Below are 18,041 nucleotides of genomic sequence, written 5' to 3'. Positions count from 1 at the left end.
CATAAAAGAGCTTATCAGTTAATTAGTTAGTTAACTGGAACAGAGCACTGACCCACATGGACTGTTTTCATGCCCGCCTAGTGGCTGCAAAATAAAGTAATCTAAGTATACAAACACAGAGAATAAATTTCAACAGAGTCAAACCACCAATATAAAGATAACATAACCATACATAGTGGCAAGTAAAATTATAAACTAAACACATAATATATACATTTGGCAATGCTGGGTAGCAGATGAGATGGTAGTATAAGAAGAGACTTTTGAGCAGACAGGGAAGGGGGAGGATAACAAAGAAAAAGAAACAAGGATGACTGTGGCGCTCCATAGAGATGTGCCCCTGTTGCCAAAGTGCACACCGATTATATCACTGGTGCTATCGCTGATGGTATTACTGATGCTTATCACCGATGGTATCACAGATAGTATCACTGGTGCTATCACTGATGGTATCACTGGTGCTATCACTGATGACATCACTGGTGCTATTACTGACGGTACCAGTGGTTCTGTCGCTGGTGCTATCACTGATGGTATCACTGGTGCTATCACTGATGGTATCACTGGTGCTATTACTGACGGTACCAGTGGTTCTGTCGCTGGTGCTATCACTGATGGTATCACTGATGGTATCACTGGTGCTATCACTGATGGTATCACAGTGCCATCACTGATGGTATCAGTAATTCTGTCACTGGTGCTATCACTGATGGTATTACTGATGCTTATCACCGATGGTATCACTGGTGCTATCACTGATGGTATCACTGGTGCTATTACTGCTGGTATCAGTGGTTCTGTCACCGGTGCTATCACCGATGGTATTACTGGTGCCATTACTGATGGTATCAGTGGTTCTGTCACTGGTGCTATCACTGATGGTATCACTGGTACTATTACTGATGGTATCAGTGGTGCTATTACTGATGGTATCAGTGGTGCTATTACTGACGATACCAGTGGTTCTGTCACTGGTGCTAGCACTGATGGTATCACTGGTGCTATCACTGATGGTATCAGTGGTTCTGTCACTGGTGCTATCACCGATGGTATCACTGGTGCTATCACTGATGGTATCACTGGTGCCATCACTGATGGTATCAGTAATTCTGTCACTGGTGCTATCACTGATGGTATCACTGGTGCTATCACTGTTGGTATCACTGATGGTATCTCTGGTGCTATTACTGATGGTATCAGTGGTTCTGTCACCGGTGCTATCACTGATGGTATCACTGGTGCTATCACTGAGAGTATCACTGGTGCCATCACTGATGGTATCAGTAATTCTGTCACTGGTGCTATCACTGATGGCATCACTGGTGCTATCACTGAGAGTATCACTGGTGCTATTACTGATGGTATCAGTGGTTCTGTCACCGGCGTTATCACTGATGGTATTACTGGTGCTATCACTGATGGTATCACTGGTGCTATTACTGCTGGTATCAGTGGTTCTGTCACTGGTGCTATTACTGATGGTATCACTGGTGCTATCACTGATGGTATCACTGGTGCTATTACCGATGGTATCAGTGGTTCTGTCACTCGTGCTATCACTGATGATATTACTGGTTCTGTCACTGACAGTATCTCTGGTGCTGTCACTGATGGTGTAACTGATGGTATCACTGTTACTGTCACTGCACAAGATGGATTACTTTTGGAACAACAATGTCTGGGATATACTCCAGAGGGTCCTTTAGCAGTTTACTCTAGGTAGAGACCACTTTCAGTACAAAGTGCTGCTGTTTGTCTTCACTCTATGCCAAATGCTTGCCATTCTGGAACAAACCTTATAGAAGGAGGGCCTCCATTTCTTTCTCCCTACCTAGATGACTTGCTTCTGCTACTACTGGCATAAGATTGTCCGTTATTTTATCCTTGCTGTGCTGTTCTCATGGTTTCAACCCTTAGGGTTTTCATCACATGGAAGAAACCTCTTACGAACTTGAATCAAAAGTTTACTTTTATTTGGGGAAAGTTGTCACTCTTCAGTGATGGCCATTCCTGCCCTCAGAGACAGTTTAGGAGATTGTTTCCTGTAACATGAATGAAGAAACAGCTCAATGCCAGAAACTTCTGTATTTTCCAGATTTAATTGTAGGTAAGCGCTTCACTGTAGATCACAGAATGTAGATTCCACATTAGATGCTAACTTGTCAGAGACTGGGAGCAACAATGTTGTCCTGGTGGTTAGATCCTTATTGTCATACTTTGGAATGGTGGATTATAATCAGTAATCTCAATATGGGCCTTGTTTTCTCACAACAGAAAGCATTGCAGGTTATAGCAATGAACATTTCATATCATAGGAATAGTCAGGAAGCTATGTGAATCTCTTAGGAAAGTAAGCTCCAATCAGTCAGTGAGAAAGTTGGGCAGTGTTTCCTACCTTCAAACCTTTAGGGAGGTAGCCCTAGCTCTCAACCGTACAGGTTTTTGCCAAATGTCCAGATTTTTGCCTCAGATTTTTGGTCTGTTCCTCATTAAATGTGTGGTTTTCTGGCAAGTCACTGAGGATTGAAGTCACTAACTAATGACATACATTTGAGTTTCAGACTTATTACCCTTTAAAAATAAAGCATGCTAACACAAGCATGCTAACACAAAACCTGTTACACTAGCAACATCCTAAGTTTGTAACAGCAATTTTTTGGTCTTTGCCCCCCACCCCATTATTTTAGGCTTTGTCCAGATTTCTTATGCTAAGAAATTGGGAGGTATGGAGGGCGCTAATACCAGAGCCCCTCCGTCACAAATTAGACAACCATTTTATAATGCTGCACATAATAGAAATAAGTACTCATGCCCTCCCACCCCCTAGAGAGGTGATGCATATCCGATAGTAAGCAGTAATCATGTTTACAACAGTTCACTTCTGGGATGTGAACCTAATGTTTCAGTGTACTCTCTGAGCTGAATTTTCAATCTTCTAGAGCTGAAGACTGGGAAATCTGGTCTGTTTAATCTTCTAGAAATGGGGTGCCCACAGAGTTGATCTAGTCATCACTCAGAATAATAGTTTGCTTTCTCTGTTTTGCTTGATTCACCAAGGCAAAGTGTAGTTATGGCAGACACAATCCCTTTATATGTCTCAACCTCTTAACACAAAAAATGTGGATAAAGCCTGTCATAATGGGGGGACAAAGGTCCAAAAATAGGGACAGATTTTAAATGCTGCTTTTATAAATGTAGAGAGTTGCTACAATAACAGGATTTGTGTTAGTATACATTGTCTGAAGGATATGAAGTCTGAAACTCAAATATATCTCATTATTCAGTGACTTCAGTTCTCAGATCATCATAGTAATTTGCCAAAAACATGGGTGCTGGAACCATAGAGCGAGGGGGAGGGAGCGCCCCCCCTCCACTTTTACAGCTGCATGACCCAGACCCAATGAAGGACTCATGTGTGCACTGCACACTAACGTAAGCTCAAAAAAAGTGTGTGGAAATAACTATAGCCTGCTTAGTAAGGACAGATGTGTTGTTGATTTTCATCACAACAAGCCTGCTCGGTAAGAGATTTTTCGACTGCTCGGGCTGTGTGGTAAGTATGCTTTGGGGGTTTTGGTTGTCATGGTGACTGTTATGGTTCTGTAGTTTGTGCACATGTAATTTATACATTGCGTATGCTTCAGAGGCAGTGAGCGAGCCTCATACAGGTGTGGTTCTGAATTAGTTTATAGACATTTCCTTGGTTCTATCAGTGGGTCCAGCCTGAGAAATGTCCGTAAAGTTGATCCGGCACTCAGTAACGAAAGTGATGTCTTGGTTTCTTTGTTTGCATCAGGAACGTTTGATACAATATTGTTTTACGTTTAGTAGTGAAGGCACTATAACTTGATCATGTTTGTTTACCTCAGAATGTGTGCTGGATGAAACTGGAAGAATGAGGGAAGTGTATTTTTTGGAAGCTATTCCTGGTTATTGGGGAGATAAGTAATCGGGAATTGAGGAACAACTACCTGATGGTCAGTAGGATCTCCAAAAGTGAACAGCGCAAGCCTAGGGTTAACTGGAATCCTGTTAACCAGCAATGCTAATTTTTGCTGTGGTCTCCATAACCATTAAACTCAAAAGAACAAACATATGTATTATTTTGCGGTATTGGGGGGGGGGGAGACGCTCAATCTCGAAGGACATACCCAGACAATAAAAAGCCAGCACTTTTTAGCTTTACAGTGTTAGTGTTTTGACAGATGGCACATATTAAGCCACTTGTCATAAGTTAAGTGGTTAAAGGGGATCTGCAGCTGTAAATTGTCCTGTACAGGACATTTGAATTATGACCGCTGAGAGATCAAGCAGACTTTGCTTGCAGCTGATGAGTTGTGATTGCAGCGGCTGGCACTTTCAGCGTTGCTTCTTGAGGTCGTCCATGATTTTCTTTGTTTGATATGAAGTATTTGCTCAGCTGCCGTTTTTCCTGTTGCACTTTCTTGAAAGTTCATTAAGGATATTTATGTTTCATTAACACCAGTAGTTTTAGCCATAAAACGCAAGTGATACTCGTTCAGGGTATCTCCCCGAGTTTGGTTCAAAATTGTGTTCTCTCCTTTTTTAATTTTTTTTCTTTTTTTTTTTCTTCCTGAGAAAAAGTGGTGCATTACATTCAATTAATGATGGTAATAAGTACAATTACAAGCTTATTTTACTTCAGAACATGCAAACTAATTAATTTAGTCTTATTCTGCCAATTTTGTAAGTAATTGCTAACAAAATATTAAAATTTTCGCTGATTTTAATTGTAAGCCTTTGTCCTTGCTTATTTTGGTTCCGTCTCTGGCTCTGACTATGGTTTTAGCCAGTCATACAGGTATACATGTTCCTTTTAAGATTATTTATTTATTTATTGACATTTGATTACCAGGAAAATCCGACTGGGCAGGTGCTCATTTTCAGAAGAGGCCCAGGGAGAAACCTCCAAAGTACTACAAAAACATTAATAATTTTGCAATATTAAAAATACAATAAAAAATCTACAGTTTAAACAATTATACCAAATTAGACATAATGTCAAAACATTGGTTGAGAATAGACAGCTTGTATGACTGAATATTTGGAAAAATGTTAGCCAGTTTAGAGAAATTAAAGGTAAGTTAGTGTAGTGCAAACATGAAATGCAATATATATATATATATATATATATATATATATATATATATATATATATATATATATATACAGAGTTGAGAGAGGGAACTTGAAGTAAGGAAGTGAGTGAAGAAGTGAAGAAGGGAGAGTGCAGAGTTGTAAAGTATGAATAGATACTTGTTCATGTTTAGTGATACAGTTTGTATTTTGGGGTTGAGCAAGAATAGAGACACATTTTGGCTAGGAAGTCTTTCCAGAATGGTCTTAAAGGACTGGAGGAAGGGTATTGTCTTGATTGATGCAGGTGAAGAGTTCCAGGCCATGGTGGTATGTTAAGAAGAGTACAGACTATGCCCAGCAGATTTGATATGCTTGTGAATAGAGGAGCTTTTGGTCATTGGATCATAATGAGCAAGTGGGAACATAATTGTGTAGAGTGGTATTTAATGCGAACAAGCAGGTAGATGCTTAATTGTATAGGTATTGCCCTGTTCATAGTAATGAGTGAGTTTAGTTTATCAGAATGGATCAATCCATTTTTAGCTTGTATGTTGTGTTACTTGACATTGTGTTTGTGTTTTCATGTGTAACACATTTGTTTCCCACTAAAATGTGCTTGACCTCAGAAGATTTCCTCACAGTTGTATATTTACAGTTTTCAGAGCACTGTTCTCAAATTGCTGCACTATACATTGAAACCAGAACTGTACAAGGGACAGAGCTTTGATCAGAAAGGGTCTGCTTTGTCTTGCAAATCGTTTTATGTAGTCTGTTCTCACCAGAAATATATTTTTTGTATTTTCATATGCGGAGGTTCTTTTACTTTATTACGGTCGTGTTCCACTATAGACATGTGCATTTTAAAAGTAGCAGTATGGAAGAACAAGCTGCATTTTTACTTTACAAATGTAATTATTCCCCAAAATGTTCTTTAATTTATTCAACACTTTTATTCAACACTTTTATGTTGTCTTAACTGTTTGGATTTACAAACTTTTTTTATGTAGATCTGTCACTTTTCTTGTTTTCAATTGTTACTTGTGTTTATGGAGTTTAGTACTATTCATTTATACTAATGTGAAAATGTCTGATTCTCTGAAAGTAACCATGTTCTTAGTTTCTTTTTCCCTGTGTATGTATTGTGATGTTTCTTTATTTGATGCACACTTTCACTGCTTGTGTTCATTTCTTCTTAGCTTTCCCACTGTTCCTTGAGTTACTTTAGAACACTTCCCCAATCACCTTTCCTTAAATATTGTCACAAAGACTTTGTGGGTTTATAAAAGCATTTTGGAGAGACAGAGAGAGAGAGAGAGAGAGAGAGAGAGAGATAAGATGGCAATTGATAAAAACAGTTGCTGCATTTTTATTTGAATTTGGATGGGATTTTTTTTTTCTTTTACACTAAACAAATTTATTTCTCTTGCATTTCTTCTAAATTAGCACCAGAAGTACTAGATCTAAGGAATTAATATTTGCCTATGACTTAAATAGGACATTTTGTAGGGACAGGTGAGAATCCCCATTCTCTGGAATAGGCTTCCCATCTATGTGGAGCAGAGCCCTTTCCTAACACTGTTCAAGTGCAACCTGCACCAGTGCATGGGAAATCAGAAATTCACCCCCAAAAGTACTAGCTCTAAGGATTTAACTTTGCCTATGACTTAAATAGGACGTGTTGTAGGGACAGGTGAGAATCCCTATTCTCTTAATTCTTCAAGGGCAACAGACACTTTTATAGATGAAACGGTGAAACATAAGGTTGTTTGCCAGCAACAACCTCTTCATTAGTTACAGATCTCTTTAATGTAAAATTATTTAGATGACTTACTTCTGCACAGATTTTGCATATTTACTGATATTGGTGGATTGTAATGACAGAAGTCTGAGTGGCCTTTTATGGTTGAAATTTTCTGAAATGGATAGTGTTGTCATTGGTTCATACATTTTGTTTTATTGCTTACTAGAAGACTATTCAAAACTGCAAATTTAAAACACAATCTAACAACTGATGCTGTATTATGCAAGGAATAATCAGGAAGGTGAAGCAAAGAATGTATACATGTATGCATGACCCTAAAAATGTTTGAAAACAGCCCAGAGGAAAGTGTGAAAGGCTCAAAATCATGGGCAAAGTCTAAGCTTTACTCTTGTTACTAAAGCAATGGATGAAGGTAAAACAGCCACATTACCTTGACCTGGCCAACTATTTTGTCACAATCCCCTACTCAGGTGTTGTACTAAAGATGAATAATGTAGGAGCAAACACTTGCATCACTATCTGGATTACCAACTTGCTCACAGGATGCAGGAGATCAAAATAGGGAAAGAGACCTGTCACCAATGGAGTGCCACAGGGTTTGGTGCAGAGACTTTTTCTGTTTGGCATATACATCTCAAAAGTAAAAGGAAATACCAAGGGGCTTTGTCCGGTTAAGTCTGAGATGACTACAAGCTAGAAACAGTTATTGAATCCCCAAATGACTTAACCATCATGCAAGAAGGTTTGTCCCAAACAATAACTGGTGTCAAAATCATGACAATGCCCTCTGAGAACTGACTCAATTGTTTGGCATTTGGGAACTTGTGTGTGCAGTGACCTAACTTTTCACCAACATGTACCCACAGTCATAAGAAAGCCTTTCTATATCACACAGCTTATAAACAAATTGATTGTGACTACATCTAGAGATGTTGTTGTCCCCCTTTACAAAGCTGTCATTAGGTCAATCATTTTGTATAATACTCACTTTGGCAAGTATCTGTCCAGCCTCATGCAACAAATTGGAATACCTTCAGAGATACCTTACTTTAAAAGGATACATGTCTTAAACAATAGGTCTTGCATGGACCACCTCAAAGATTTATTACTAGACTCGGTATCCTACAGAGTGCTTAGAGGTGTGATGTCTGGCATACAAGGCATCCTCTGACCTAATACAGATGGACCTACTGAACACCAGCAAGTCAAAACAGCATCAGAAATACTCAGTCCAGGTATCTAAATTGAATGTTGTGGAGAAATGGATATATATCACAGAGGCCAGTGTTCCAGAACAGACTATTCATAAAAATAAAACAAATTTCATCCATCCATATTCAAATGCAACTTGTATCTAAGGATGGGTAATAGAAAATGTACTCCAGGATTGCCCCTCATGCCACTAATGGATAGAGGCAGTTCCTAAATGCTGCATCCCTTACATGGGTCCCCTCAAATTATCTATGGAATAATCACAGTTATTCTTAGTAGGGCTAATATACAATTATCAGCCATGGGATAGGTAAGACCAATCAGAAAATGTTTATTCAAGCACCAAAAGGGAATTGGTTAAGCTCAAAATGTCCCCCAAGTGAACTTATGTTGTGGTAGTAAATAGTTATAAAAAATTGCCCTTTTTAGATCACTTAAGTTGCCCCTCTCACCCCCCCCCCCCCATCTTCAACAGCTTCCAGCGCCTATGGCCAGAAAAGCACAAATTTTATGAGGAATAGTCCAAAAATATGAGGCAAAAATCTGGATATTTGAGAGGTATGAATCCCTCTACAATGCCAGGGAAGATTCCCATACATCTGTCATCCATTCCCTCGAAATCTCTGTTTCAGCACTAAATTCATGGAAGAAAGACCAGGATCCATCCTTAAACTGTGGTGTCTCAGAAGAGTGCAGTTTCTGATTAACTGGTACAAGCTGAGGAAGTTCTCCTGAGTAGTGGTAACATTTGATTGCCCTTGGGATTGGCTAGTAGGAACTATTCCTTGAACTACTTGGACCTCCTGACATTATTCTTACAAGTGGAGGAGGATTCACAGAAGTCATCACATTGTCAAACATAGTCTGGTAAGTGGAAGGCTTCTCAGTTTGGAAAGAGAACATATTTAATGTGTCCTTCTTTTTCAGGATCTATGTATTCTGGCTCTCTTTTTTTTCACTGTAAAGGTTTATATCTCTAACCACCATGAGCTAGAAAGAGGTTGGACTGCTGCCCCAAACCAGCTGGTTAAACAGTTCCACAAAGGCTTGTGCATCTTTGTCCACCTTTAAATAGCAATTCTCTTCCTCCTTGGAACCTTCATAGTCAATGGGTTTGTGAGTTCCCATGTCACACCTGCTAATATGGTGGCACCGAATTAGTCTCCTGACCTTTAACTACAGTTGTTATTAGTTCTGTTATTTTGAAAGCAAATTATTTCATTACTTTATCTAATTTTATTAAATAAATAAATGTGCTTTCCAGCATGAGTTCTGCCTTCAGAGAAGATATAACACAGTAATGGAGAAACTAGATGAATAACATCCCACCTAAATAAGGCACAGCAGAAATACAATTGCATGATTAATCTGTAAATGAAGGAATGTGTAGTGGTGGTCTGTTAAATTAGTATCTGCTGCCTTTATTCATTCTAATTTCTTCTGTTAGGTCTCTTTATCTTCCCATCCATCATTGCCTTCTTCCATGCATTCAGCTTAGTCTAAATTTGACTATGTTACTGTAGGTGGCAAGCTGAAAAAAAAGCACCGGTCCATGTGTTTTCTTTTGCTTTCTTTCTTTGAAAGGGCTACTTCTTCACCTTCCTACAACTACTGTTCAACAGTATCAAAATGAACAGTGGTTCACATATGAAAAGGAATCAGCTTGAGGACTGTCATTTGTAAGGCTTTATAATACACTTGGTTAACTTATTTGAAAAGATAACACAACCTTAATTTAGTCAAGGCATTTGATCCCATTCCACATGCTAGTATACTGAATAACCTAAACGGGGAGAAAACAGACCATTATGTGGTAAGATAGATTGCAAATTCACAAAACCCACAAGGTGTGGATGTCAAGGACAGCATCAGAGAACATGAAATTGACCAGTGGTGTCCCACAGAACTAAATATTGAGACTTATTTTGTCAATATTTACTTCTCTGACCTACAGACTAAAAAAAAAGGTCTGTGGTTAAATACATCTGCAGATGACTGTAAACTAGGAGCCATTCTCAAATCCCACTCTGACATAGAAAGCCTCCAGCAGAACTTACATTTATTAATGGCTGGCATATAGAAAATGAACTTAAATTAAGTGCTAAAATGCAGCATATAGTATTGGCAATATCCTACCTCAAACTGAAAAGGTAGTTAGAGACGTGTGAACCTGGGTTGATAATTTTCTCTCATTTGATCACTAGGTAACAATAGTTGTCAGGAAATCTTTCTAATTGGTGCAGTTGATCACCAAGGAAATATAATACAAAAATGTTATTGTGCCCTGATATTCAGTACAAATCAGAACTCAGTTGTAGAATACAGTGGCTCCTTCGGGATGTACTTCACAAGACATATCAAAGATTTAGAAAGACCTTAGAGGTTTCTAACAAAGAGAATCACAGGCTTAAAGCTTAGTGAGACCAGAAAAGCCTAGAGACACTGTCTCTCTTTTCTGTATCTTACAAGGTCTAGAAAGCAGACTTATGCCATGCCTTCCAGTCAAGCAGGAAGCTGGTAGTCCAACAACTCTTGTACCTTCACAAATCAAACAGCCCCACAAATAACCAGGAAAAGAGATCTAAATCTGCTTCAGAAGATCAATAAAGCAAGGTAGAGACAGACAGAGTCATTACTAATTATCTCCATCGCCACTGGAATGGACTCCACCTGCAGATAAAGCATGATACGCTAGCTTCCTTCTACCAGGACCTGGAAAATTGGATGGGGATTCATAAATTCACCACAGGCCTGACTGGCCAGGGGATGTACAGTCTAGGGTTTGGACTAATGGTCAGAAGACTCAGCCTTGAACTTCCTGTCATTCGTATGAGTGACCTCCAATGAATAGAGAGAGCAAAGAGTTAAACCATTTAGTATGCACGTTGGTATAATTTGCAAAGTCCAAAGCAAAGTGTAGAATTGCATCACTCATTCCAAAAGACTCCAGTGTAGTGGAAATGTGTACATTAATGTACAGTAAAACAGAAAACAATGTATATGAGTATTTAATACATAAACACTTATACCAGACATAGATTTTCAGCTGCAGAGACAGAGGGACTTTATTTTGATACAGCTGCTTTTAATCATAAACAAAAACAGAATATTAACTTACATTATGTAACTATGAAGAACCATACCTCTCAACCTCTTAGCACAAAAAATTTGGACAAAGCCAAAAACAATGGGGGGCCAAAGTCCCCAAAATAGGGACAATTTTTAAATATTGCTGTCATAAACTTAGAAGGTTGGTAGAATAAAAGGCATTGTGTTATCATGCATCTTCTGTAGGATACAAAGCCTGGAACTCAAATGGCTGTCATCATTTGGTGAATTTAGTCCTCGATGATTTGCGACAAAAATCCAGAAAAACACAAATTTTATGAGGAACAGACCATAGATTTGAGTAAAATATCTGGACATCCTGTGAAAATATGGACAGTTGAGAGATATGTGAAGAAATAATTATCCAAACTGTAGGTTCTACATTTCTTCACATTTTGTGATGCCTGTTGTAATTCAATAAAGCATTTATTTTCTGTATTTTTTATTTTGTATATGGTATGTAAAATATTCTAAAATGACACAGCAGGCAATACAATAATAATTTAATAATGCTGAGGATAGGATACTATACTGTCATACCATCTGTAAAAGAATTAAAACGTTTCCTGATATTATGTGTTATGAATATTTGTGGAAGTATGTTTTGCAATATGATACTATGAGCGATGATAGTAGTAATTTCAGCAAGTGCAATAAAGAGTGTCCCTGGTGTTTACAAATGAGCATAGCAAAGATGAGATTCATAGAAGCCATTTATGTGAATGCAAAATGTCTTAAATGGAATGAGGCGCAAGTAAGACATTTTTTAAAGTGGTGTATGCTAATGAGGTGTTCTTGGAATTCACAGTCCAATATCTGTGCAGTGCACATGTCCATTGTTGAAAGCAACACTTCGCCTTTGATATCTGAGTTGCCGTTTATGAACTTGTCCCCAACCATTTCTTCTGTAGTTTGTCCAAGTATGCACAAGCACTTCCCTGGCACACAAAATAATTATTTCCCTAGCAACTCCTTCTCTAGTTTGTCTAAGTATGCAGAAGCACTAAAATTATACAAAATAAATAATTTTGCCCAGCGATCACTTCAGCAGTCTGACCATGTATGCACAAGCACTTCACCAAAATGAAGCATTTCCCCAATGGTCCCTTCAGTTGTTTGTCCATGTATGCAGAAACACTAGAATACAATAACAAACTTCTTTAAGAAGAGATAATAATTTTATCTCTTTTTAAAATGTACAGAAGTATATATTCCTTTTTTTTCCCCCTTCCCTTTGCAACTCCATTTTCTCGTGGTAAACTGCTGCTTACTGGTGTAAGTTCAGTGCCATTTACATGTTTAGTATGAAAATGAGGTCCTTTTAGATTCATCTCTATGAATCCTACTGGTATGCAGATGTGTATTGCTCCTTATCTGCATATTAGCTGTCCTTCTGTCACTTATGCTTTAAGCATGTTAGGCTTTTATGATAGGGAACATGTTTAACAAAAGACTTCTGTAATTCAAAGTCATCCTGAAAGATGTCATTTGCATAACCACGTAGCACTACTCTCAGCAGGTTACCACCACAAAAATGGACTGCGAATACTGCCCCTAACTTGTTTAATATACAGTTATAGACTTATTTTATATTCACTGCATCCATTTTAATGGCTGAATGCATCTCAAAATGTTAAATTCATATTTTGCGTTTGGGGAACAGAGCGAGACAATGAAATCTTATGACATTAACAAAGTAGATGTGATTCAGATTGCAACAAAAATGCAGTGATCTAGCTATTTGATGTTACCATGCATTGGTAATAATAACATCTGTATTTCTGCCATTAGAAGCAACTGTCAATTATAAACCAGTGGTAAAACCTAAGACTAGGTATATGACTCTAGTAAACAAAAAAACATCATTCACTGTAGTATTAAACTGAACAAGGGACCTTATTTTGGCTTCCATATTTATTAATTGACAATACCATGCAGTTTTATTAAATGTTAAAATGTTGTTGTTTTGCCAAAATCTAAGCAATATGCTGATACTCTACTCAACTGTTATTTAAAAGAAAACATGAGATTAGTGTTGGGTAAGAACAGAATAACTTAAATGTACGTTGTGATTCAGGTATGCAGCTACATATAAACATTTGACTAGGCAAACCATTTTAAGTGCAATGTTCCTTTGATAATTAAATATTTTTTTATTAATAACAAACTACTTTTAATTTAAATAATAAAACCTATCTACAGTTCACGTGTTTTTTTTTATTCACAGGTATGACGCCAACCTTAATTCTGTACCGCCACCAGATTTTGGAATTCCCAGATTGCACTATTTTGAAGACTGGGGAGTCGTAACCTATGGAAGTGCTTTACCAGCTGAAATAAACAGGCCTTTTCTGTCTTTTAAATCAGGCAAGCTTGGTGGGCGTGCAATATATGACATTGTCCATAAGAATAAATATAAGGAGTGGGTAAAAGGGTGGAGGAACTTCAATGCTGGTCACGAGCACCCTGACCAAAATTCTTTTACATTTGCACCAAATGGAGTACCCTTTGTAACAGAAGCTTTGTATGGACCCAAATTTACATTTCTTAACAATGCTGTGTTGTTTTCCCATGCTAGTGCAGAAACCTGTTTTGCTCCATGGGAAGGACAGCTCACAGAAGAGTGCACTTCAAAGTGGTTGAAATATAAACATGGATTAGCAGGTGATGTTCAGGGTATGGTCATTGCCGCCATGGAGAGGAGTGGTTTTGTTTTCATTAAAGGAGAAGGTGTACATGCCTACAGCCCAGATCTGAAGGTAAGAAGCTTTCAGAGAAATCTTCTCCTGTTACATCCTCAGCTTCTCCTCCTTGTGGATGAAATTCATCTGGAGGAAGATAGCCCTGTGGAGGCTGCATCGACCTTCTTCCACAACACAGACATGCCGTTTGAAGCAACATCCATTGATGGAGTGCATGGAGCTTTCCTTACTCACAGAGAAGGCACGTACCAAATGTTTTGGATGGATGATACAGCCTACAGCGAGAAAGCCATCATTGCCTACAGAGGCTATCCTCGGGGCTTTCCATACAACGGGACTAACTATGTAAATGTTACTATGCCACTTAAGAAACCATTCACAAGACTTGCATACCTCTTCTTTGGTCCTTCTGTTGATGTGCAGAGTTTCAGTATTCGTGGGGATTCTCAGCGGGTTGATATTTTTGTAGGAACAAGTGATCACAGCTATACTGTATACATTCTCAACGGGGAAACAACTAAGAAACCACTATTTGCAATGGTGGTTGCAGACCGTCAGAAAATTGTTTTTGAGAAAGCATCAGATATTAAGCATAGTGCAGTACCAGAAGTAAAAAATTACATTGATATTGTTGAGGAAACACTTCAGCATGTTAAGCCCGTCTTTCAGCAACTTGAAAAGCAGATCCTCTCTCGGGCAATAAACACGGATAGTTTTGAACGGATAGCCGAGCGACTATTAAGTTTCTCCGATACAAGGAGGAATGAAGAAATGATAGAACAACTATTTGCTATTTCTCAACAGCAAGACACGGTAAAGAAAAGCAAGAATGGAGGCAGCAAAGAGGGGCTTGTAGAGGGCTTTCCAGACATTTTTGGAATAATGGAAATGAAAGAAAAGAAAGCACGACAGAAGGCGCAGAAGAAGCAGCAGGAGGCATTGCCGATTGATACAGATGAACAAATGAACGATCTTCTTGACTTTCAGGAATTGGATAACAAGAATGCAATACAAGGGAGCGCTCAGAGGGTTTCAGCTGCTCGAAGTACTGCACAGTCAATATCTGCTTCCTATACCAGACTCTTCCTCATTCTAAATATTGCCACGTTTTTCTTCTTATTCACTCTGCAACTGACTCGCTTTCAGAAGGCCCAGAGCCTGCATGCCCAAAGGTGCCTGTACGCAATACTTCTCCTGGACAGCTTTATACTGTTATGTTTATATTCTTCCTGCTCTCAAGTACGATGTTAACTCCAAAACAACATTTTAAGTGTGTATATAAAAATGACCTTTTTGTTGGTCAGAGTTCTATGCAATATTTTAGCCCTAATAGGGCAAATGCTGTAATTAAGTTGCTGTTTCATTCAGCAATGCAAAAGTCAAAAATAAGTACAATCTATACCTTATAGAAGCAGTAAAATTTTCTCATCAATATAAATGATATTAAGAATAATATAGTGAAACATGCATCCTTGTGACTTTGATGAAAGAAAAAATCCAAAGGAACCTGCTCTGTTGGTGTTAATTATTTGAATTTACACTTAAATTGGGTTTCCCTTCCTACTACAGCATATCTTTAGTTAGTCAAGCAAGATACAGTATCACAATACAGTGTGTACTTAACCTTTCTGAAGTATCACAAAAGGGACAGTCATAAGCTTGAAGAAAATACAGTAAAGGAAAACTGCTGTTGAATGTTTTATTAACGTACACTTAAGAATTACAAATGAGGCCAGTAGCTGCTAAGCTGTAACATTAGAGACAAATCTTCACCTGAGAGCAGTCATAAATACACCACCTTGATAATATGTAGTATAACATCATTATTGCACCTCTAAAAGAAGGTAGTGTCTGTGTTTTTGTGCACATGTCTATGTTTAAAAAATTGAGTTGGGCCACGCATTATGTAGCAAAAGAATCTTGTACATTAAATTGTTCACACATCTGAGCCTTCACCAGTCATAGCTCATAGCATAACTCAACACAGACATTACTGTAAAGAATATGTTCACACATGGATATATAGATAGATAGATAGATAGATAGATAGATAGATAGATAGATAGATAGATAGATAGATAAAAGAGTATATGTTGTCATATAGAAGTGAACAAACATAAAAACATAGGTGATCCATTCTAACACTTTGAAATTCTACATATAGAAAAATCCAACACATCAAAATTGCAACCAGTCTCAAAACAAAAACAGTTTCCTTTTTGAATGGGTTCTGTCAGACATACTTTGTTTGAATAGTAGTAGTGTTATGGGAAGGGCTTTTGCTAAGGTAAGGTATAGGGCTGAGGTCAGGTACAGGGGCAGGTAAGGTATAGGGCTGAGGTCAGGTACAGGGGCAGGTAAGGTATAGGGCTGAGGTCAGGTACAGGGGCAGGGTTAGGGTTAAGGTTGGAATGCATTAGTAGGGATAAGCAGAGGGAATTCACCTCCTTGCATCATCTTACTAGTGTGAGCTAACTCTTTTGCCCTGCCCCTACCCTCCGACTCTACACATTTCCTTAGCAAAGACACTTTATGTAATATTCCCACTACAAAAGACATTCAGACATACATTATATACAGTAGAATACATGCACAAGACTAAATCTGTACCCTTCCCTAGGTCTTGCTTTAACCCTAACCAGCAGACACTTGTACAAACACACACTCCAACCCTTAATGCTGAAACCTTCACTCTAAAAGCTTCACGTTTAACGTTACCCACATGCACTAAATTTTCTTCCCTTCTACATCTTTGGCTCAACTAATTTCCCAAGCAATTCACTCTGTGATCTTATTCAACAGAGTTAAGTGAACCTTATAGACATACACACATATACATATATACAAAAAAGAAAATATATATATATATATATATATATATATATATATATATAGATAGATAGATAGATAGATAGATAATAGATATAGATTGATAACTACATAGATCGACAGAACAAAAAGCTGAAAACTGGTTATTCGGGGATGATTACTCTTTATATCGGAAAATGAATTACTAGACATAGACCATTGTTGTAACTTAAGTAATATCTGTCTCAAAGGTCACTTTGCATCCTTATTAAAAATAAGGAAACAGGAATTCAAGCTCACATTGCATGTTTAATCCACAGTTTATTAAGTTATAACAACATATGAGTGTTTTTGCCCTTGTCAGATCTAACATATAAAAATATTTCTCTCTCTCTCTCTCTCTATATATATATATATATATATATAGAGAGAGAGAGAGAGAGAGAGAGACAGAGTCTGGCATGATATTAAATGCGATCTCACATACATACATACATATATACATATACAGAGTGAGAGAGAGTTTTTCTGATACAGTATTAAATGTCAGAATTTTGATGTGTTGCAATTACAATAGTATTGTTTTAAGTGCCGTTTTCACTTGTTACCCAAATATTTGCCCTGGATATTTTATGGCGTGCCCACTACACTCCTTCCTCTATGTAACTAGCTCAGGGGGCCTCTCTAGTTTGTGGAAGGAGAGAAAACATTAAAGAAATTTTGTATTTCATACGTTCATAGACGTGGACTAGGCTAATGGCCCAGGAGCCTTTACAAGCCTAGCCCATAGGACGACCTTGGCATGGTGCCACCCGTCCTTAGTTCCCAGTGCCTTTGTCGAGCAGAGCCACTGGAGTGATCCCTGGTGTTTACACACTGACATTTATTTACAGTTATGTTTGGAAATGTGTGTCTGTGTACACCTTATGAAATTCAATACACAACCCATTGACTATACACTGGGCAATTAAAATTTGTCAAAAAAGAAACTGCTAAGTCTGGGGACAAAACTCTGAAAATGGATTTTTCACAAGCGATACAAATACTACTGACACTCTTATATCAGGTCCACAGTGGGTTGGGTTTAGCTTTATTAAGCTGAATGCACCAGTAAAGATCTTAAAAGTCAAAAGTGAATAGTCAATGGGCATTCAGAAGCCATGTAGCTGAAAACACTGGTATACCCTTAAGGGGGCATTTGCATAATTCCCATGGCCCTCCACTACTGCAGGTTTAAAGTTTTACACAGTAAAGGCTCTAGTTTAGCTGAATCTTCCTTGCAGTTTTTACTGAATGGTTTGTGTGTGTGTGACCTTTTTAACCCTTTGGAAGTTTTATATGGGTCTGCT

At 38.1% G+C, this 18,041-nt stretch overlaps 1 protein-coding gene across 3 annotated transcripts in view; it reads left to right on the top strand.

Annotated features, from left to right (window-relative positions):
- DSE (dermatan sulfate epimerase) overlaps positions 1 to 16,538 on the top strand; it is a 522,935-nt gene extending 506,397 nt beyond the window's left edge. For 2 of the 3 annotated variants that reach the window (XM_044063585.1, XM_044063594.1), the window contains one exon: positions 13,410 to 16,538. In XM_044063585.1, the coding sequence (XP_043919520.1) occupies positions 13,410 to 15,135 (1,726 nt within the window). In that variant the 3' untranslated portion in view covers positions 15,136 to 16,538. The remainder of the gene's footprint in view (positions 1 to 13,409) is intronic. The other variant, XR_006363718.1, reaches the window with a different exon arrangement.
- The last annotated feature ends 1,503 nt before the right edge of the window (positions 16,539 to 18,041 follow it).

Source organism: Protopterus annectens, chromosome 1.part0 (genome assembly GCF_019279795.1).
Source record: "Protopterus annectens isolate FY-2018-M chromosome 1.part0, PAN1.0, whole genome shotgun sequence".
NCBI classification, from domain to species: Eukaryota; Metazoa; Chordata; order Ceratodontiformes; family Protopteridae; genus Protopterus; species Protopterus annectens.
This window is presented reverse-complemented; position numbering and strand designations above follow the sequence as displayed.